At 33.3% G+C, this 23278-nt stretch overlaps 1 protein-coding gene across 1 annotated transcript; it reads right to left on the reverse strand.

Moving 5' to 3' along the window:
* Positions 1-18727: 18727 nt before the first annotated feature.
* LOC131047903 (uncharacterized) lies at positions 18728-20164 on the reverse strand. The gene is made up of 2 exons (XM_057981713.2): positions 19884-20164; positions 18728-19527 (listed from the first exon to the last, which is right to left on the reverse strand). The coding sequence occupies exons 1-2, from the start codon at positions 20062-20064 to the stop codon at positions 18992-18994; spliced, it is 717 nt and encodes a 238-aa protein (XP_057837696.2). The 5' UTR covers positions 20065-20164; the 3' UTR covers positions 18728-18991.
* Positions 20165-23278: the final 3114 nt, after the last annotated feature.

Below are 23278 nucleotides of genomic sequence, written 5' to 3' on the forward strand. Positions count from 1 at the left end.
TGAACACGCGTGCTATAACCCTGGTTCACTAAGTGAAGCCCCCATGGGGCTCGCTCGACCAAAGGGAGGTGATCCTTGTTTAATTTTGTTTTCATTTCAATTCTGTATGTTAAATCTATTACATTTCTTTCTAGAAGTTCACGATAATCCTTGAAAATGAAAAATCATTTGCACTTCATAGTTGTTTATTTTCATATTGTAACTCTTTGGGAAAATGAATGCATTAGTGTAAAACTTAGTTCATAGTTTATCATTTCAGTTACGATTCATCAATTAATAGATTCTAGCTGCATGTTACTAAATTTAAGTGGCAATGGTGATTAAGGAAAAGACAAGGACGGTTTAGCTTTATTGGATTTACTCATGGGATTTAGTTTGTTTTGAATGCTCCTAATTTCCTGAAAGCATAGAATAGATTTCATTTACCCGCTGATAGAATAGATTTACCTTTTCAATAGATAAAATAGAATTTGAATTCATAGGAATATTAAATGTGTTTTAGTTATAAATAGATGATTTCGTGAGTAATTCATGATTGAGATTTGTCTAAATCTCACCAAAAACACCAGAGTTCTCTTTAGGATAGAATTAGTCTTCGTGATTATAAGATCGGGTAGCATCATTAGCATAGAATTAAGTTATAGGAAGAGATCCCAAGAGCTCCTCACAGAGCATGACCAAAACAAAAGTCATTGTTCTCAGTGCAAGAACTCCCAATCTTGACCCATCCTTATCCCATGAAATTCCAAGACACACCTGATTTGATATAAAGAGAAATTAAATGGTGCGAGTTCAAGTTGTGACATCAACAACCTCACCCACCATCAACTATCAAGAGTTATGGCATTAGTTTTATAAATATCTTTATCATTTTTAAAGGCTTTCCCCATGTTATATATATCATGAAGTAGTTCAAAATAAATGCAAGGGATGTGGACACATCAATGAATAAATTTCACCATGCCTTGTAAGTACTTCTATGGATGTCTAAGGCATGATTTCAAAAACAATTTTAATGAACTAATTGGGAACCCATGCTTCTATAAGTGATGACAGTTGATCTTGTACTCATTTAATCTCCCTGCGATTAATATTGATCTTATTTTTTGAGTGGATCTGAGAGCTCCCTATGCATGGCATCTTTATACTTGTGAAAATATATAGGCCACATCATGAGTTCCTCATGTACTCCATGTTCCCTAAGAAATTTATGTGCTTATACTACAATACTTGTTCTATAGGAAAGATAGATTAATAAGTTAATTATTTAGATTAAGAAAGCATTTACTAGATTATAGTACATCAAATAATGAATTTCTAAGCTATAAATGAGAGAATGCATGTGATAAAGAGTAGGAAGGTTTTTATAGTGTAAAGTTTTCAAAAATGGCATGTCACCATGACTATTTGCAATTATTTAGAGAAATATGTAGTTATAATTATATGTTTTCTCTCACCACATTTGCTTGTATAAATATAATAAAGGTTGTGTGTGTTTGGTAATATCTATTATTGTGTATGGTTTTAATAACTATTCCTTGGTTTCATATAGTCATTATCATTTTGGTTATAGATTATTAAGTACATATTTAATACATGAATCTAATGTTTGATGACCATAAAAGTGGAAATATAGTTCTATTGATACCTTAATTGATGGCACATATTTCCCTTTATTTATTCATGAATCTATCACCTATTGGAGCAAGCATTGATCTACATTGTTTTAAGATAAATCACTTTCATTTAAGCATTTTACATCTTTTTTTTTTATTATATAAGGGGTAAAGGCTTTTGACCTAGAGCTATGAACCAGTGAGGCCATAAATGGGGGACCTCATCCCCACACTTCACTTGTTCAAATCCACGAGCACAACAGCCCAGCGAAGGCACAAGGCCTTGCGAGCACAAAGGCCCAATAGGGATTTGAACCTTGGTGGTTGCTTCACCAACGAAGTGTTTTAACCGCAACACTAAATGTCTGAAGACTAAGCATTTTGCATCTTGTTAGTTCTAGGAATATATTATTTTTTCGTTGTAGATATGTACATATTGTTCACGATTTAGTAATATTAATCAAGGAATTATTTTAAGTAATTCTAAATTCCAAACAATCAGAGAATCATATTTATTATATCTTAAAATTTACACTAGATGTATCTGATAAAAAATCTTATGAGATTGAAATACTTTTTGTATGTATAGGTGAATGTGCAAGATGATATCATCTATATGAGAGGCCCTTTGTAGATAGTTTATTTTGACCTAGTGATAATATTTGGGGTCAATTGTGCATTGGGTCTAGTTATTGATTGTTATTGTCATGCTATATTTTGGTTGATGTACTAAAATTGCTTGGTACTTCTAGGAATACCCTCTTAGATTTAAGTTGAGCCCAAAAAGTAGGAAAGAAAACCTAATATCTTTGTAGGCCTTAAACTGCCCATAATATATTGATAGATCCCCTTATTTACCTTCATGATAATATACAATTAGCCTTGGTGGTAAGGAATACATTCTATGACTTTATGGTGTAATTCTGGGAATTAGTTTAGTGTGCATCATTGTTAGGATAATATTCATTTCAAAAATAATTTGAAGACCTTAGTGATAAAATAATAGAGTATTTTTAGCTATGGTTGATGATTTATAGTTGCATGTTTTATTTTTCAATGAGTTTGATTGCTTGTCACCTCATGCCTATTTAATTTTGTTGGTAAAAAAAGTATTACTAGGTTGAAAATAATTAGAGACTCTATTATTAAAGTTGAATCCTAAAAAATATAATACTTTTAGGGTCAAGTATGCTTTAAGGATGTTCTCTTGTAAAATATTTGGTGACTTTACCATCTAGAAATGAGCTTTTATGCTGTTGTACCTTGCTCATGTTGGTTTCTCAAGAGAAATATTATGCCTAAAATGATTGGTTATAAGGTACATATTTTTTTCTTCCTCTCTTTAGTGGAGCAATTTCTTATATGGTAAGGAAACATTTTTCTTATATACCTCAAATTTCTATCCTATATGGTAATGTATGATCAGTCATGGCCAATTGGTGTGGTTTTAATACTCCTTTTGATGTTCCTTTAAATATTTCATATAGGTATACCCCTAGGAATTATTTTAAACTAGTTGAACATGACTGTTCTAATGATGCTTATTCTTGATATTCAAATAGCCATGCATGTTTTAAAAAACTTGCCCTAATTTGCATACAAACATGTAAAAGAATATGTAAGATATTAGTAATATTTATAAGATGAAAAAATAATATGAAGAAAAAATCAAGATATTAGAGTCTTGTGATAATTCTCATATGATAAAAATTAAAGTTGCTCTATCTTGTGTCATTCACCTAGATCCTATTTAAATTAGGTTGGCCTATCTTAGGTTAATTATGGAATATAGGCCATGAAATCCAAGGTCTTCAAGCAAACACCTAAGTTTGATGGATATTGTATTTATGGAGGGGATGCACATGTTTCTATATTTTTAGAATTCATGGATAATTTCAAGTTTGAAGATGCTTATACATGTGGATAATATTCTTTTTTAGGTATCTATATGGAAGGGTGTGGAAAAATATGATAATTGTAGAGTACATCACTCTTCTTCTTTGAATGATCTAGTGGTTGCTTTTGAAGATGAAGTTGGAATGAGTGTCAACGGGCTACTTTTCTTGTCCAAGAATAATCAAATATAAAATAGCAATAGAGAGTTTAGCTTGAATTTTAGTCAAAGTTTTTTAATTTCTCTTTCTAACATTTCAAATGAATTCTACTCTAACACATTTTCTTTTTTTGACTTGTTATTTGAAGCATGTGAGGTTGGTTTGAGTTTAATTTGAGATGGCTTGATAATTAGAAGCCTTCAAGAAGCTTATACATTCCTTGATTCTATGAAGAGGGTGAATGATGTAATGCCCCTCCAAGGATCATCCTTATGATAGTCATGTTGGATGCTAATGTATCTCATGTGTGCTTCTGACTTCCTTATTGATGATTGAATTCCTCTTGGGTGAGACATTTTATGATCTTATTTAATACGTGATACTCCTAAAGTGGATGATGATATATTTAAGACATGATCATGATGTTGGGGTTTTATGTTGATTCATTTATGATTACATGATAATTAGTAGGTGTGATTTACTATCTTGGAATATGATGATGTGTGTTGTGCTAACCTTTACTTCATGATTGTGTTAAATGAATATGATGTCTGATAATATCCATATGCTAACCTTTATTTCATTTAAATTATTAAATTAATTAATTTATTCCATAAATTATTTAAATTAATTAATTTATTCCTCCAATTCCCCAAATTTGAATTTGAAATAATTCCATCTAATTTCATTTCTCTCAAATTCATAATTCCCCAAACGTGGATTTTAATTAATTTCATCTAATTTCAAATCATTAAATTAACATTTCACCAAATCTGAATTTCAATAAATTTCAGTTAATCTCATGTGCATTTTAGCATTCGAAAACCCAAATCCAAATGAAAATTGAAAATGAAAATCAAATTCAACTTCAAAATCCTACATCACATGTTGAAAATTATAAATGATTTGATCAAATAAGTCAACTAACTAATTAGTTAACTCAGTTAACTCCTCAATCATCCATTTTCACTCTAAATCACCTTTTTTGACTAATCAATCAATCCACTTATCTCTCCAATCCATTCAATCATCTCTCCAATCCAATCAGTCAACTGATCAATCTATTCAGTTCACTATCCAATCTATCTAGTTGACTACTCAATCAAATGAGTTAACAAGTCAATCAATCTGAGTTAACAAATCAATCAACTCTGTTAACTGATCAATCTAAATCACTTATCTATCAATTAGGACTTGAGTTCAAAATCCCTCCCCATCTCTCATGAAAATCTATATAAACAACATCATTTTCTCAAATCAAACTAGATCACACTCTTCAAAGCAATTGTCAATCTATGCAGGAATTTCAGTGCAATACCTGAGAGCCACCTACACAATTTTGAAGAAGAACAATGGAAGCACAAATCAGAAATAGGGAGTTTAACTTAGTTTAAAGCTTTCATTTCTTTCAATTTGATATTCTATTGCATTATGTTTGATTATATTTGATTAGTTAAAGATACATGATCCTCTTTACCCCCTAATCAGATTTAATTTTATGATATTCAAGAATGAAACAATTATTTGTCCATTTCTCTAATAGTTAAGCTACTAATATTTTTTAGTGTGAGGATAACATGGATATAGTTTGACATGATGACAAAATTATAAAAAATAATGTCATTATAATTATTGATGTTCATTTTTAAAAAAATTATAATTGAAGACTGTGAAGTTGGTGATCATATGGAAGAATATAAAAATATATTTATTTAGTGTAAAGATTATAGTATTTTTCATGCCAATTGTGCTTCAAATGTGTAATAACCCACCAAAATTGATTCAACAAAAATTGAGTATTCTTTTTTTTTTGTTTAATGTAATCATTATGTTTTATTCAATTGCATACTCTGGGCATCCATCCATTTAGGATTAGGCATTCATCCATCTGGGATGAGCATCTAACCATACGGGTTAGGCAATTGTCCATACGGGACATAAGATTCCATCTATCCAATACAGGATAGGCATCTACCCATACGGGGTAGGCATCTATCCAAACGAGATAGGCATCTACCCATATGGGGTAGGCATCCATCCAAATGGGATAGGAGATGCTCTGGCCAGAGACTTAGACTCATCGGGACCATTCGGGTCCTGAGCCACTCACTAAGTACTACACTCTTCTAACAAGAGTGCACCGAGGTCACCGTCCTTAGGAGTAATTAAAATAATACAAGCTTGAATTCCGCCTTGGAATTTGGCTTAAAGCCTTGGAAAGTCAAGCGAATCCATATGGGATTCCTTCCGAGTATGCATTGAATTTCTTTTTCAATTTAATTATCTTATCTTTCAATTAGGATTCTTACTCAACCAAGCCTAGACCCCACCCACGAACGCCTGAGTACGAGGGACAACTCCGTCCCAAGACTGCCTACATACCCGCTTCGGCACGGGATCAAGGCGTAAAGTATGTAGTTCTATTTTCTATTCTATGGTTTGATGTAAACTGATTTGTGGGTATGCAACCCTTTCTAGGGTCAGTGTCCCAGATAGTTTCTCTGCGGTTGCTACCCACGATGGTAGTGCTTAAGCGAAGGCTCAAGATGACCTATTGCTTGTGGCCTAAAAATAACTAAATCCTAATTCTTATCATGAGCGTCACCCAATTGCAAATCACCAATATCCCTTCAAATAAGAAATCAATTTCATGAGAGCATTTAACTTGACCATCCCTAAAAGGGGTTTACTATGGTTTATCTCAACGGATGTGAAAATCATTTAAAAGTTATCTTATTAAATTATTGATCCAAGGGGGATTACCCGCCCCTTGGATTTTAACTTCCAAGTGTCCCTTATTACTCCCCGACGATTTATAGGGACGATGCCACAGACGTCGTTAATGCAGCTTTATTAGGCGTTAAGTGCAATAGTTCAACACGACGACATTACCCGTAAGTGTGACCCAGAGGCACCGTATATATCGAACGCTGCTAGTTTTGGTTTTCCAACTTCCTTTGTTTAGTTTTCTAACTACGAAAACATCATGCTTGAAAATAATCACGAAATGGAAGCGTAAAAATTTAATTAATTGAAATAACTACTTGGAGTATAATTTGCATAATAATGACCATCACGAAACTTGCATAATAGTAATTACATGTGTACTTGCATGAAAAATGTAATTAATCCATAAATAATTTGCATGCTATGAATCGTCAATGAAAGTAATTAATCTATGAGAAATTTGCATGCCATAAAAAGATTTAGCGAATCCAAAATAGCGATTAAATTTAAGCATTTGGTTCAAATCATATTATTGTAAATTAAACTCTAAAGGTCAATTAAGTGTCCCAATGATTCTTAATGGATTGAATAACTCGATTTAAGAGAATATAATCTACAATTATAAAGTTTACTAAGGATAATTTAATTACGAACTTGCTACACATTAATCCCAATTTTTTTTCTTTTCTAAGCCGAAATTCAATATCTTAAAATTTACACTAAAGAAAAAAATAAAATAAAAATAAAAAAAATAAAAAAATAAAAAAAATCATTATTTCCTAAATGTCATCATTAACAACTTAAAATTTAAACTAAGAATTTAATAGTAATTATCTTAGGTTATTATCTTTTTTTTGAAAAAAAAACCAAATTAAAACTTCGAATTGCTTAGTAATAAAGCCATCTATAAATGGACGAACCCCTTTATAAAAGTTAAAAGGGCGCGGGGTGGGGACCACAGGTCCCATCACCCTTGCGGTCCTGCATGCACAGGCCTGCAAGGTTGAGGGGACACCGCGGGCCCCTCCATCCCCCCTACGGTTACCATAACGGCTGCCTGCGTACCATTGCCAACCGTCTGAAATAATTTTCGGGTGCCGTGCATTATAATGATTAGAAAATTTTAAAGTTTGAAATATATTTTTATTTATATGTGTGTGTGTGTGTGTGTGTGTGTGTGTGTGTGTGTGTGTGTGTGTGTGTGTGTGTGTGTGTGTGTGTGTGTGTGTGTGTGTGTAAGAGATTTGCATTTCCAAATTATTGAAATCACAGAGAGAAGAGTAGATAATAGGTACGCAAAAAAAATTTTAATATTAGAGAGAATACAGATTGAGTTCCAGGGACAAAATACAATAGAGAAGTAATCAGAGAGGGATTATTTATTCCTTTGTTCTTTACACAGGGAGATTTATTCACAAAGCAGAGAGATAAATTTATTTGTACACACAGAGAAATTATTTCATAGAGAAGAAATGTTAATTATATTTTTACAGAGGATTTAGATAACCAGAAAATGAGAAATCACAGAGAGAATGATCACAACTAGATCTCTTCAAATATACGTTTCAGATTTTAAATCAATAACCAGAGAAATGATTCTTAGAGAAAGGAGATAAAGATGGTTCTGATTTAGTTATTCAGCAAGAATCAATCTAAAACTTAATAAGAAATTTTAAACGATTTAATCTAATTCCTATCAAGAACTTGAAATATGTAGATCTAACTTCTTAAACAATGGATCTGATTCTTATCAAAATTTGAAACTAATGGATCTAATTCTTATCAAGAATCTAAAAATAAATGAATCTAATTCTCATCAAAAAAATGATTCTAATTTCTTAAACAATTTAATCTACTTCTAATTCTTATCAAGAATCTGAAAATAAATGAATCTATTTCTCATCAAAATTTGAAAACAAATGATTCTAATTTCTTAAACAATTTAATCTACTTCTAATTCTTATCAAGAATCTGAAAATAAATGAATCTATTTCTCATCAAAATTTGAAACAAACAATTTAATCTACTCTAATTTGCAGCAAGAATAAGATGCATGAAAAGAAACTAAATTTGAAAGAACCTGGGTGCTTGAAAATGGTGTAGAATCCTCTATGGATCTCCCTTGATCCTTCAAACTTGAAGAGAAGTCCTCCAAAGCAAAAATCTTAGCTGAAGAATGAAAATGTGACTACAAGAGAAATTTTTTTGAAGAATTTCTTTATGGAATTACCAACTCCTCTTTTTTGTAAACTTGTACATCTTTTATAAGAAAAAAACTCCAAATTCCACTACCTAATTTTTTATTTAAAAAATAGATATTCCCTCCCAATTTGGCCTTCATGCAAATTGATTAGACTTAATGGGAGGAGTTACATGCAAGGTGGTGGAGAAGCCTCTAGAAGCTTCTTATTCCTCCTACAACATGTGCCATAATTTGGGTGAGGAAATTTAAATAAACAATTAAAAAAAGTATATTTTCCATGTGTGTGTGTGATTTATTATTTTCATTCCTTTATAATATTCATTCAATAGTTTATCCAAAAGAAATATAATAGAGTTTGTATTTAAATCAAAAGGTGATAAAGGAGGGTTGTGACATCCTTCCCCCCTAAATTTGTGCATCGTCCTGATGCACTTATTAAATGCATTCAAAAGAGTTTATAGTTCATGTTTAAAACAAAAAAGGAAACAACTGCTGCATCTCCTTAGTGTCCTCCCACGTGGCATTCTTTTCATCATACTGGTCCCATTGCACTGATCAACCTCTCTGTTGCGCAACTGGCATTGGTGCCTCTCCAAGATTTTGAATGGCTCTATCATTATTGCTCCCATTTCTTGGACCTGTAAAGCATCCCAATTCAAAATGTGTTTCTCATCAGGTACATACTTTTTAAGAAGAGATACATGGAAGACATCATGTATTCGGCTCAATTGGGGAGGTAAGGCCAACCGGTATGCAACTGGATTAATCCTTCCCAATATTTCAAAAGGTCTGACATAACAAGGTGCAAGCTTAGTCTTTTTCCCAAATCTTATGGAACTCTTGTGTGGCCTAACCCTTAGGAAGACTTTCTCTCCTACCTCAAACTCCCTTGGTGTTCTGTTTTTGTCTGCATAACTTTTCTGCCTATCTGAGGCTTCCTTCAATCTTTGCCTAATTTCCTTAGTTTTCCTTTCCATTTCTTTCAACATATCTGACCCAATAATCACTCTATCTTCAAGACTATCCCAACTCAAAGGTGTTCGACATGGTCTACCATACAAAGCTTCAAAAGGTGCCATTCCCAAAGATGTTTGATATGTATTATTGTAAGCAAACTCTACCAAAGGTAGGTACTCTTCCCATTTCCTCTGTTGGTCCATGCAGTACATGCGAAGCAGGTCTTCCATAATCTGATTTGTCCTTTCTGTCTAACCGTCGGTTTCAGGATGGTATGCAGTGCTAAAATTTAGTTGAGTTCCTAGAGCTGATTGAAGAGTGGTCCAAAACCTTGAAGTGAATCTAGCATCTCCGTCTGATATGATTTTCTCTGGTATTCCATGCAACCTAAATATTTCCTTAACAAAGCATCTAGCCAAGGTAGGTGCATCATCTGTCAGATTTCCTGGTATAAAGTGTGCCACCTTAGTGAGTTTGTCAATTACCACCATTATTGCATCATGCCTAGAAGGTGACATGGGTAACCCTTGCACAAAATCCATGCTAATAACTTGCCACTTGTGTTGAGGTACATCGTGCAATTGCAACAATCTAGCTGGGTGTCTATGTTCTGCCTTTACTCTTTGACACTCCAAACATTTAGCTACATACTTGACAATATCATTATTCAACCCTTGCCAAAAGTATAACTTCTTTAGATCTGCATAAAGTTTGTTAACTCCTGGGTGCCTTGAATAAGGGGCATTGTGAGCCTCCGACAAGACTACTTCCCTTAAGTTCCCTGAATTAGGAATATAGATTCTATTATTGTGTCTGAGCAACCCATCTTCATCTAATGTATACCCTTCGACCTTAGGATCGGTTGGGTTGTGTTCTAAAGTCAACTTGACTTGCTCATACCATGGGTCATGTCCTTGTTCATCCATTACTTGCCTTTTGAAAGAGGTTTTGAATGTTGCTATAGTCATCAAGTGTCTCCTCCTACTTAAGGTATCTGCCACCCTATTTTCTTTCCCCTTAATATATTCAATTTCAAAATCATATTCACTTAGAAACTCTAACCACCTTCTTTGTCTGGCATTTAAGTGAGGTTGGGTAAAGATGTATTTTAGTCCTTGGTTATCTGACTTAAGCTCAAAGGGCTTCCCTAGTAAGAAGTGTCTCCATTTTTGTAGGGCATGCACAATTTCTGCCAATTCTAAGTCATGGGGTGCATAATTGACTTCAAGAGTCTTTAGCTTCCTGTATTCGTAAGCTACCACCCCTTCATCTTGGACAAGTACTCCTCCTAACCCTTCAATAGAAGCATCAGTTATGACTGTGAAGTGTCCATTCGGATCTGGTACCTTTAGAATGGGTGCTGAAGTTAGTTTTCCCTTCAAGATTTGAAATGCCTTATCACTTTGCTTGGTCCACACAAACCTTTTGCCCTTCCTTTGTAACGAGGTGATGGGATTTTCTATCGTAGAGAATCCTTCCACAAACTTCCTATAGTAACCTGCTAGCCCCATAAATCTTCTTACCTCTAAAACATTCTTAGGGATTGGCCATTCTACTATTGCCTTTATTTTATCTGGGTCGACTGCTATTCCTTCCTTTGATATTATAGTCCCAAGGTAGTGAATCTTTTCCTCAAAGAAGGCACATTTGGACAATTTCCCATATAACTTATGTTCTCTCAACCTTTGCAAAACAATTTGTAGGTGTAGCAAATGTTCCTCTTCATTTCTAGAGTAAATCAATATGTCATCCAGAAATACCAGAACAAATTTATCCAAGTAGTCATGGAGTACACTATTCATTAGGTTCATAAATGAAGTTGGGGCATTAGTTACACCAAAAGGAACTACTGTGAATTCATAATGTCCATATCTAGTCCTGAAGGTTGTTTTCAGAATGTCTTCCTCCTTAATTCTGAGTTGATGATACCCTGACCGGAGATCTATCTTTGAGAAAACTGCCGCTCCTTTCATTTGGTCAAAAAGATCCTCTATGCGAGGTAAGGGATACCTATTCTTTATGGTGACTTTGTTCAACATCCTATAGTCGATGCATAGCCTTAAGGTTCCATCCTTCTTCTTAACAAATAAAACTGGCGCTCCCCATGGTGATACACTTGGCCTTATTAATCCCTTAGCTAAGAGTTCCTCTAACTGCATTTTGAGCTCTTGTAATTCGGTTGTGTTCATCTGGTAAGGTGCCCTTGATACTGGTTCAGCTCCTGGGAGTACTTTGATAGAAAAGTCAAACTTCCTCTTAGGGGGTAAACCGGGTAATTCTTCTGGAAAAACATCGTTAAATTCCCTTAAGAAAGGGGTATTTTCAAATGTTGTTGTATTTTCCTCCTTTCCTTCATCAATTTCAACCATATAGATTTGACCTCCTCTTCTCCTTTCCTTCTTTAATTGCATTGCTGAGATGGTTTCTATATTAATGGGTTTAAACTTTCCTTGGATTTTGACCCTTTTCCCCCCATCATCCAAACATTCAACAACTTTGTTATAGCAATCCACATTAGCTTGATGGTCTGTTAACCAAATCATTCCCATAATTACATCATATAATCCTAGGGGTGCCACATAGAGATCTACCCTTGTTTCGAACTCAGGGAATTGTACCCTTGCCCTCGGTAAACACTTAGTTACTTCCCTAGTTGCCTTATCCCCATATTGAACCGTCCATGATGACTCCATTTGATTAACTTTTAATGCATATTTGTTTACTAATTCAGGTGAGATGAAACATTCAGATGATCCAGTGTCAATTAGAATTGATATTGGTTGTTCAATTAGTGTACCTGTAGTTTCCACAGGAACATTCTGGTATCTTCCTCTTTGGTTCCTAACTACTGCATGAATCCTTTGTTGGGGCCCTTGTTGGGGTTGATTGGCCCTAATTTGTCCTTGCATCCTAAGGCACTCTCTGGCAAAATGGTTTTCCCCGCACATAAAGCATCTGTCTGGAGGACCCCTCCTACCTTGATTTCTAGGGGGATCATTCCTTGTTTCATTGCCCCTGGGTGGATAAGTTATCCTGTCCTACTAGTCATTCCTGTTATAGTTGCCTCTGTTATTATTGCCCCTATTATTATCATTTCCATTCCTTTGATATTGATTAGGCGGTGGCCTCCTTTCGGAAGAATTATTCCTCTGACCCTTGTTGAAATTAGTGTTTCCATTGAATTCTTGCTTCCTTTTAAATGAGTGGTTCCCATTATAGTTCCGCCCTGCTAGTGTTTGAATCTTTCTCTCTTGCCTTAGGGACTTTTCAAGTACTTCATTCATGTTTCTGGGTCCATGCATGTCAACCTCTACCCCTATGTTGGTATTTAGCCCCAAAATGAACTTCCTTGCTTGGCCTTCTTCATCCTTTTGGTACATAGGCACATATTTAAGCAACTTGGCGAACTTATCCCAATATTGTTGAACGGATAGGGATCCTTGACGTAGATTATGGAATTCTATCACTTTCTCATCAAAGAACAATTGAGGGAGCCACCTATCTCCGAAGTGGTGAACAAATTGATCCCATGTGACCGTATCCCTACTATACCCATTTTGTTCCTTGGTGTTGGTCCACCAACTAGCCGCCTCCCCTGTGAGTTGATAGGAACCCCATAAAGCCTTGGTTGTTTCGCTAAAATCTCTTAGCTCAAAATATTTTTCCATTTCATTTAGCCAATTCTCAGCCCCTTCACCAATCTGCCTCCCATCGAACTTAGGAGGGGTGATTTTCTTTAAATCCTTGGAGAGTTCCAATATGTTATTTTCCTTTCTATTACCCATCACATTCCCTTGATTGCTACCAGGGTTTCCATTTTCGGTACCACTTCTATTCTCATAGTCATTCTGCCTTTCCCTAAGGTCCTGCAGTGATTGTTCCAAGAAGTTGATTTTGTCTCTTTGTTCGGTTAGAAGGTTGATTATAGCTTGGACCCCATCTCCGTTATTCCCTGGGTTGTGTCGATCCTCTTCATGATCTTCCTCATGGTTTCCTTCATGGTTTTCTTCATGGTTTTCCTCATGGTTTTCTTCTCTTTGACTCCTAGTACGTGTTCCATTACCCCTTCCTCTTCCTCTTCCTCTTCCTCTTGCCATTCTAGGTTTTGCCTAAAAGTTAAATTATGTAGTTAGTTTTTTTTTTTTGATTTAGGATTTAAAAAATAAATAAAATTAATTTCTACTATTGTAAAACATTCCCTTAGTTGAATAAATTGAAGTGAGCACAAGGCCTAGATTTGAACCTTTTCTCTAATACCACATGTAATAACCCACCAAAATTGATTCAAAAAAAAATTGAGTATTCTTTTTTGTTTTTGTTTAATGTAATCATTATGTTTTATTCAATTGCATTCTTTGGGCATCCATCCATTTAGGATTAGGCATTCATCCATCCGGGATGAGCATCTAACCATACGGGTTAGGCAATTGTCCATACAGGACATAAGATTCCATCTATCCAATACGGGATAGGCATCTACCCATACGGGGTAGGCATCCATCCAAACGGGATAGGAGATGCTCTGGCCAGAGACTTAGACTCATCGGGACCATTCGGGTCCTGAGCCACTCACTAAGTACTACTCTCTTCTAACAAGAGTGCACCGAGGTCGCCGTCCTTGGGAGTAATTAAAATAATACAAGCTTGAATTCCGCCTCGGAATTTGGCTTAAAGCCTCGGGAAGTCAAGCGAATCCATACGGGATTCCTTCCAAGTATGCATTGAATTTATTTTTCAATTTAATTATCTTATCTTTCAATTAGGATTCTTACTCAACCAAGCCTAGACTCCACCCACGAACGCCTGAGTACAAGGGACAACTCTGTCCCAAGACTGCCTACATACTTGCTTCAGCACGGGATCAAGGCGTAAAGTATGTAGTTCTATTTTCTATTCTATGGTTTGATGTAAACTGATTTGTGGGTACGCAACCCTTTCTAGGGTCAGTGTCCCAGACAGTTTCTCTGCGGTTGCTACCCACGATGGTAGCGCTTAAGCGAAGGCTCAAGATGGCCTATTGCTTGTGGCCTAAAAATAACTAGATCCTAATTCTTATCATGAGCGTCACCCAATTGCAAATCACCAATATCCCTTCAAATAAGAAATCAATTTCATGAGAGCATTTAACTTGACCATCCCTAAAAGGGGTTTACTATGGTTTATCTCAATGGATGTGAAAATCATTTAAAAGTTATCTTATTAAATTATCGATCCAAGGGGGATTACCCGCCCCTTGGATTTTAACTTCCAAGTGTCCCTTATTACTCCCCGACGATTTATAGGCACGATGCCACAGACATCGTTAATGCAGCTTTATTAGGCATTAAGTGCAATAGTTCAACACGACAGAATTACCCGTAAGCATGACCCAGAGGCACCGTATATACCGAACGCTGCTAGTTTTGGTTTTCCAACTTCCTTTGTTTAGTTTTCTAACTATGAAAACATCATGCTTGAAAATAATCACGAAATGGAAGCGTAAAAATTTTAATTAATTGAAATAACTACTTGGAGTATAATTTGCATAATAATGACCATCACGAAACTTGCATAATAGTAATTACATGTGTACTTGCATGAAAAATGTAATTAATCCATAAATAATTCGCATGCTATGAACCATCAATGAAAGTAATTAATCTATGAGAAATTTGCATGCCATAAGAAGATTTAGCGAATCCAAAATAGCGATTAAATTTAAGCATTTGGTTCAAATCATATTACTGTAAATTAATCTCTAAAGGTCAATTAAGTGTCCCAATGATTCTTAATGGATTGAATAACTCGATTTAAGAGAATATAATCTACAATTATAAAGTTTACTAAGGATAATTTAATTACGAACTTGCTACACATTAATCCCAATTTTTTTTCTTTTCTAAGCCGAAATTCAATATCTTAAAATTTACACTAAAGAAAAAAATAAAATAAAAATAAAAAAAATAAAAAAATAAAAAAAATCATTATTTCCTAAATGTCATCATTAACAACTTAAAATTTAAACTAAGAATTTAATAGTAATTATCTTAGGTTATTATCTTTTTTTTGAAAAAAAAACCAAATTAAAACTTCGAAGTGCTTAATAATAAAGCCATCTATAAATGGGCAAACCCCTTTTTAAAAGTTAAAAGGGCGCGGGGTCGGGACCACAGGTCCCATCACCCCTGCGGTCCTGCATGTGTAGGCCCGCAGGGTTGAGGGGACACCGCGGGCCCCTCCATCCCCCCTGCGGTTACCATAATGGCTGCCTGCGTACCATTGCCAACCGTCTGAAATAATTTTCAGGTGTCGTGCATTATAATGATTTGAAAATTTTTAAGTTTGAAATAAATTTTTATTTATGTGTGTGTGTGTGTGTGTGTGTGTGTGTGTGTGTGTGTGTGCATTTTTTTATATGCAAGAGAATTGCATTTCCATATTATTGAAATCACAGAGAGAATAGTAGATAATAGGTACGTAAAAAAAATATTAATATTAGAGAGAATACATATTGAGTTCCAGGGAGAAAATACAATAGACAAGTAATCAGAGAGGGATTATTTATTCCTTTGTTCTTTACACGGGGAGATTTATTCATAGAGCAGAGAGATAAATTTATTTGTACACACAGAGAAATTATTTCACAGAGAAGAAATGTTAATTATATTTTTACAGAGGATTTAGATAACCAGAAAATGAGAAATCACAGAGAGAATGATCACAGCGAGATCTCTTCAAATATACGTTTCAGATTTTAAATCAATAACCAAAGAAATGGTTCTTAGAGAAAGGAGATAAAGATGGTTCTGGTTTAGTTCTTCAGCAAGAATCAATCTAAAACTTAATAAGAAATTTTAAACGATTTAATCTAATTCCTATCAAGAATTTGAAATATGTAGATCTAACTTCTTAAACAATGGATCTGATTCTTATCAAAATTTGAAACTAATGGATCTAATTCTTATCAAGAATCTGAAAATAAATGAATCTAATTCTCATCAAAAAAATGATTCTAATTTCTTAAACAATTTAATCTACTTCTAATTCTTATCAAGAATCTGAAAATAAATGAATCTATTTCTCATCAAAATTTGAAAACAAATGATTCTAATTTCTTAAACAATTTAATCTACTTCTAATTCTTATCAAGAATCTGAAAATAAATGAATCTATTTCTCATCAAAATTTGAGACAAACAATTTAATCTACTCTAATTTGCAGCAAGAATAAGACGCATGAAAAGAAACTATATTTGAAAGAACCTGGGTGCTTGAAAATGGTGTAGAATCCTCTATGGATCTCCCTTGATCCTTCAAACTTGAAGAGAAGTCCTCCAAAGCAAAAATCTTAGCTGAAGAATGAAAATGTGACTACAAGAGAAAAATTTTTGAAGAATTTCTTTATGGAATTACCAACTCCTCTTTTTTGAAAACTTGTACATCTTTTATAAGAAAAAAACTCCAAATTCCACTACCTAATTTTTTAATTAAAAAATAGATATTCCCTCCCAATTTGGCCTTCATGCAAATTGATTAGACTTAGTGGGAGGAGTTACATGCAAGGTGGTGGAGAAGCCTCTAGAAGCTTCTTATTCCTCCTACAACATGTGCCATAATTTGGGTGAGGAAATTTAAATAAACAATTAAAAAAAAGTATATTTTCCATGTGTGTGTGTGATTTATTATTTTCATTCCTTTATAATATTCATTCAATAGTTTATCCAAAAGAAATATAATAGAGTTTGTATTTAAATCAAAAGGTGATAAAGGAAGGTTGTGACAAAATGGGCCATCAAACAACTAATATGTTGATTGTGTTGGAGTTGATAGTGAACCCCATAGCTCCCAAAAATCACATACAACCATAACATTTATCACATCTAAAGAGAAAAAGAATGATTGTGCTATGCAATTCAAAGACTAATTGGTCCAAAAATAACATGATTATATGTTTGTATTGATTGATCTAAATAAAAACATTTGAATAATTATATTATTCAAATGAATGCTTATGAAAGAAAAACCCTAGATGAAATTGTAGGTGAGGGTTAAGTTAGTTCATAAAAGTGTCTTTATCCTATAATGTGAGAGAACATAATCTATAATTAGCTTAATCTAATAATAGAAAAGCACTCATAAATTTAGCTTAAGTGAATAAAATAAAAGAAGACCTAAATAACTAATTGATAATTAATAAATACTAGATGATTACCCTATTTACTCTAACAATCCCCCTTAATCTCAATCACTCGTTTGTTGAGTTCCTATACATGACACCCATTGATTCATGCAAAATTCATAAATGGTTGATCTTTGAGCCAATTCTCTAGGCTAGGAAGGTCTACAATGTATTCTAGAGCATCAAACACTAAAGGACTAAATCATAAATGGGAGAATGCATCTGATAAATAGTAGGAAGGATTTGTAATGTAGAGTTCCAGGTGATGGTATCTCTCCATGGCTAATTGCAGCGATTTGGTGATATAAGTAGAATGATGAAAACTAGTCTCATCTACTAAGGAAAGAATACGACCAACTGCAAAAACAAGATGACAGTGGGAAAATACATATGAAATCTTGAAAAAAATGAAATTTTCAATGGATTAAACTCTTGCTAATTTTGTATGTTTTTCTCTATATTTCATATCACTTTCTTTTCATGCAGTTAGATCTACCAACAAACCTGGCTGCTTAATTTAAATGGCAGTTTTTATACGCGTTGTTCTACTATGGCTTTGTTAGATCTTACAGATGAAAGGATGCCACAGAAAGGAACAAAAATGCATATGGAAAAGCTAAATATTGTAAGAGATTAACAACCCAAACTTATCGAAACTAAGGTGATGTCTGTATTGCACGGCCTTCCTTCATTTCCATGATAAAAGATGTTTGCAATAAACCTCTAAAAGATGGCTTTGAATAAAAACATGGAGTTTTGCAAAAACGATCAAAACAGTTTACCATGAAAAAGCACCATGAGCAAGCTCAACAGAATTTGACATGAAGCATCCTGAAAGTATTATAAGATTGTCTTGGAAAGGAAGTACCATTTAACATGTTTGCAGTTTGAGTTCAATAAAATATCTGATGACTGGGTTATCAAAATACTCTTACCTGCAACCTGTTGTCATGATCCTAACGCTCACAGAAAGTATCTAGAAAACATGAATTCTACAAGCAGAAACGAAGATATAACTTGAAACCAGATATGTTTGTCTAATAAATAGCCAATATATCACAGCTTAGTGCCAATATATTTCTTCAACATATAGAGAGGAGGAGGACATGATTTCAATATATTACTCCCCTACTCAAAAGCAAACCACTCCATTCTTCTACTACTTGTACTGATTACCTAGGTCACGTTAGATTTTATCTGTTCGTGACACAGCATTATAATCACAAGATATATATATATATATATATATGTTCATAATCAAATAGAGAATTGATAAGCTAAAGCGTTGCGTAGATAAGCATGGTGATAACAGTGCCACAAATGGAGAGTGAGAGGTTTATAAGAATTGATGGAGGGCACCCAGATAATTGCCTTCGTGATGATGTGGGCCCTTCAGCAATTACTTCCTTTATTGCCCCCTCCTCCATCGAATCATCACCAGCAGAAGCAGCAATATAATGCTCCATTCCATCTGATCTCAACACAAGGTTGCCTTCACCCTTCTCTAATCCATCTGATAATAAATCTAAAACCAAATCTTTGGCCACATTGTCAAGCCCATCTGAAACTACATCGAAATTGTCAGATTGGCCATTGTCGAGTCCATCATATACAACATTAATGTGCACTTTCATCCCACGTTGACAGTCTTCTGCATTTCCACTGGTAAAATATCTGTCACCCATTTCAATGAGTGGGACTGCATCAAGCCCTCCATCAAATAACTTGATTGGATTGCTGAAATCACAATTCTCAAACTCATCTCGGCTCTTCAGCTCCAATACGCTTTGTTGAGAGGAAGCATAAGCAAACCCTGTCAAATGTCAAAATGTAGTTGTTTGCCATCATTTTTCTAGGCACAAAGGCCAAACTTTATCTAACCTAAAATTTTCATTAGAAGAAAGATTTATTCTTTAAGTTCTCCACAAACCCATTTTTGACTGACATAAGTCGATTAAAAGAGCTACTCAAAAGAGATTGACAAGATCTAAAAGCAGGTAGTCACCATGGCGTAGGTCATGGTCAAAGATCCCATCTAATATGTACAGATGGGATTTAAATAGATATGAAAGAACCAATAGCATCCATACATATATAACCTATAAACCCTAATCAAAGACTTTACTAAAATTTCTAAACAAATTTATAACAAGGGAAGGGCAATATTACAGAGATTATCTCCAACATGGAAGATCTTGCGGGAAGCCCATCCTTTGAAATCTGAGGCAGGATCCCATCCTCTGTCGTCCCCCACCACATGTTGTTCTGCTGAACAAATCATATTGATATTCATCAAAGTGAATCCCATCACCATGAAGATCAAGCAATAAGTCGATGCACTTTGAGCCATTGATTTACAGTGTCAAAGACTGCTCGGTGGCTTCTCAACTCACAAGGTTACAGTAAAGAATGAAAACCTGGGAGATGGCATAGTCACCTAGTCAATACCTCAGGAAATAAAGGTTTGGATTTTTTAGTGGAGAGATTAAGAGCCACCCACTTGGAATTCATGGGCTTGGATTCATTGCAATTTAATTTTTCTTTTAACTTTAGTGTTGGATTCTCTTTTTTCATCCATGGAATTTAATGGAGTGTTTTGTGAATTTTAACTTTTAGTGTTGGATTATTTTGTTTTATATATGGAATTTAATGAGGTGTGTTTCATGAACTTTAATTTTAGTGTTGGATTTTCTTGTTTTATGTATGGAATTTAGAGCTATGTATTTCATATTTCACGATAATATTTATTATTATAGAAATTAAAAAATTTAAAATATTTGATATAATAAAGATAGTTTAATTTATGATAAATTTTAAATGATATAATTTTGTTTGAATAAAGTTTAAGTAAGAATGATATTTTTTTCTAATAACTTATATTTGAAGTAATAAAATTATTTTTTATTTTTTATTTGAATTTTATATATTTAATTAATGATATATGTTTTTCTATTTTTATTAAATTGATTATGTTTTATAATTTTATATTAATTTTTTCTTCAACCAATACTAAGAGTATCATGTAGGAGGATGATGTCATGCAATTAAGGGTGATTAAAAAAAAAAATTGATTCTTCAAATCTACCTTTCCTATAGGTTTATATCATTATTATTTGTATGGTTTTTGGCAATGGAATTGTCTTGATCATTAGTCATGATTGACATAGATAGTCACTTTTTACCAAGTGTTGGCATAATTGATGAAATCTAGTTATTTAGAAGTAAGCATTTGGATCATTATTATTATTTTCATTATATTCAACTATTTTAGGCTATATCCTATTATATTTATAAAGTATCTAAAAAGGAATAACGATAAAGATTTAGGTTGAAAGGAAAAATAAGGTGTAATGATATTTAATATTTGATTTTTTTTTCATTTATCAAAGGTCAAGGGTTTTTAGAAATATCATAGATAAAAATAACATTACAACATTTATGAAAAATATAAATGGGAATAATCATGCAACACAGCATGTGAATAAAAGGGGGACGACCCCACAACGTAGTGGTTATCTACAAGCCTCTTACATGGGAGGTCTTGGGTTCAAGTCTACTCAACTAGATATCATAGAGATGCTCTTCAACAACTATATATAAATCAAATAAATGATATTATATGAAATTTATGTTTCATTTTATAAACTAGTCTATGGCATTCATTATTAAAAATTCTAAAAGGAGAAAAAATAGTAAGAGGAGAACATGAAGATAAATCAACATGCAACCAAAATAATAAACATGAAAATGGGATCTTAAAAGGATATACAAAAGCAAAGGGATAAAATGAAAAGGAACCATTTATTACTTTTATCATTATTTTCACAAACATTTATGAAATAACTATCAATGAGATCTTAGAACTAGTGCCATAGGAATATACACTTTTTAAATCATAAGATAAAACATGATAGTATTGATATAAATGTTTAGAATCATACCTCTAAGGAAAAGGAAGATAAGTATTCAAGGGGAATTTGGGGGAACAATGAGCTACTAAAGGATATATAATAAGGAATAGAAAAAATAGGTGAAACAAAGACACAAGTGAAAAAAATATATAGAATATTAGATTGTTTAGCCTTCAACTTTGGGTTAGGTTTGAGAAAGTTGAAGGTATTATTTGTTAAAGTTCTATAAATATATTTAGAAGGATGGGGTGAGAAAAGAGAAGAATAAGTGGGAAAAAAGAAGTGGGATTATTTAATTAATAAAATATCTTCTAAGTTTATTTTTGGAATCTCAAAGCATTTCACATGTATTAGGAAATATGAGATATTTTTTAAAGGTTATTTAATTTAATTATATAATTTAAAGATATTTAATATAAAATCTAATTTAATTAATAATAATTTTTAATGAGGTGTGTTTCATGAACTTTAACTTTATTGTTGGAATTTAATAAAGTGTGTTATATAAATTTTAATTATAGTAATAGATTATCTTGTACCTGCATAGAATTTAATGAGGGGTGTTTCATGAAAATTTAAATATATGTTTAAGTAGTTGATATACTTTTGTTTTTTATAGAAGTTAATCTCTTTTAAATCTTTAAAAGATAATCCAGCAACCAAACCTTTCTTTCTTAGCATATTGGCTAAGGTGATTGACATCTCTCTACTCCCACACAATACAAGATAGAAACAAAATAACCTATTTTTAGTTTTTTCTTCTAACTTAAATGTCTGATAGACTTAGGGTAAGGTCCCATGGAGGGATGCTCTCTAAAAAATTTCAATGGGTTATGTTGAGATTTTTTAGGAATATTTTAAAGTTAGTGGTCTCATGATTTAGTAGTGTAGTTCAGCTAAAAGTTTAAGCTTCAAAATTTAGTTAAGTTGGTAATCTCATGAAGAATGTTGCAAATAAATAATAATAAATAGACACCATTTTCCTTCTATTTCTTTTTTAATGGTAATTTAAAATAATAGCTAATTTGTGAGGAAATAATGCTTTAAACCCACATACATTTAATCCATTTCCTACACAGCCCATGAGAGAAAAGCAAGCATACAAGCTAACGAAATCACCATAATGAAAAAATCAAAATAGATAATCAACAAGATAACACAAGATATATCCTGGGATAATTTAGTTAAGTTGGTAATCTCATGAAGAATGTTGCAAATAAATAATAATAAATAGACACCATTTTCCTTCTATTTCTTTTTTGGCGGTAATTTAAAATAATAGCTAATTTGTTAGGAAATGATGCTTTAAACCCACATACATTTAATCCATTTCCTACATAGCCCATGAGAGAAAAGCAAGCATACAAGCTAACGAAATGACCATAATGAAAAAATCAAAATAGATAATCAACAAGATAACACAAGATATATCCTGGGAAAAACCCAGCCTCCAAAAGAATCCATACTCCATTGTATTAATCAACCATAAAGCAAAATAGAGTTATAGTGAATACCTCCGAATCATTAAGTCCTTCAATGCATTCCCATGTGTTGAAGCATGAATCCACACATCCCATGCCATCCTTCACAAATGCAATCCTCCAAAGGACTCAATACAATGATGGCCCAAAACCACTAGCCTACCTTAACCAC

The sequence above is a fragment of the Cryptomeria japonica genome, chromosome 3 (assembly GCF_030272615.1).
Source record: "Cryptomeria japonica chromosome 3, Sugi_1.0, whole genome shotgun sequence".
NCBI lineage: Eukaryota > Viridiplantae > Streptophyta > Pinopsida > Cupressales > Cupressaceae > Cryptomeria > Cryptomeria japonica.

Bases quoted from the DNA above. Each gene is read 5' to 3' on its own strand.
- LOC131047903 (XM_057981713.2), bottom strand. From the start codon at position 20,064: ATGGCTCAAAGTGCATCGACTTATTGCTTGATCTTCATGGTGATGGGA. The intron at 19,528-19,883 runs GTAATATTGCCC...GACATTTGACAG, and splicing joins CCATGTTGGAGATAATCTCT to GGTTTGCTTATGCTTCCTCT.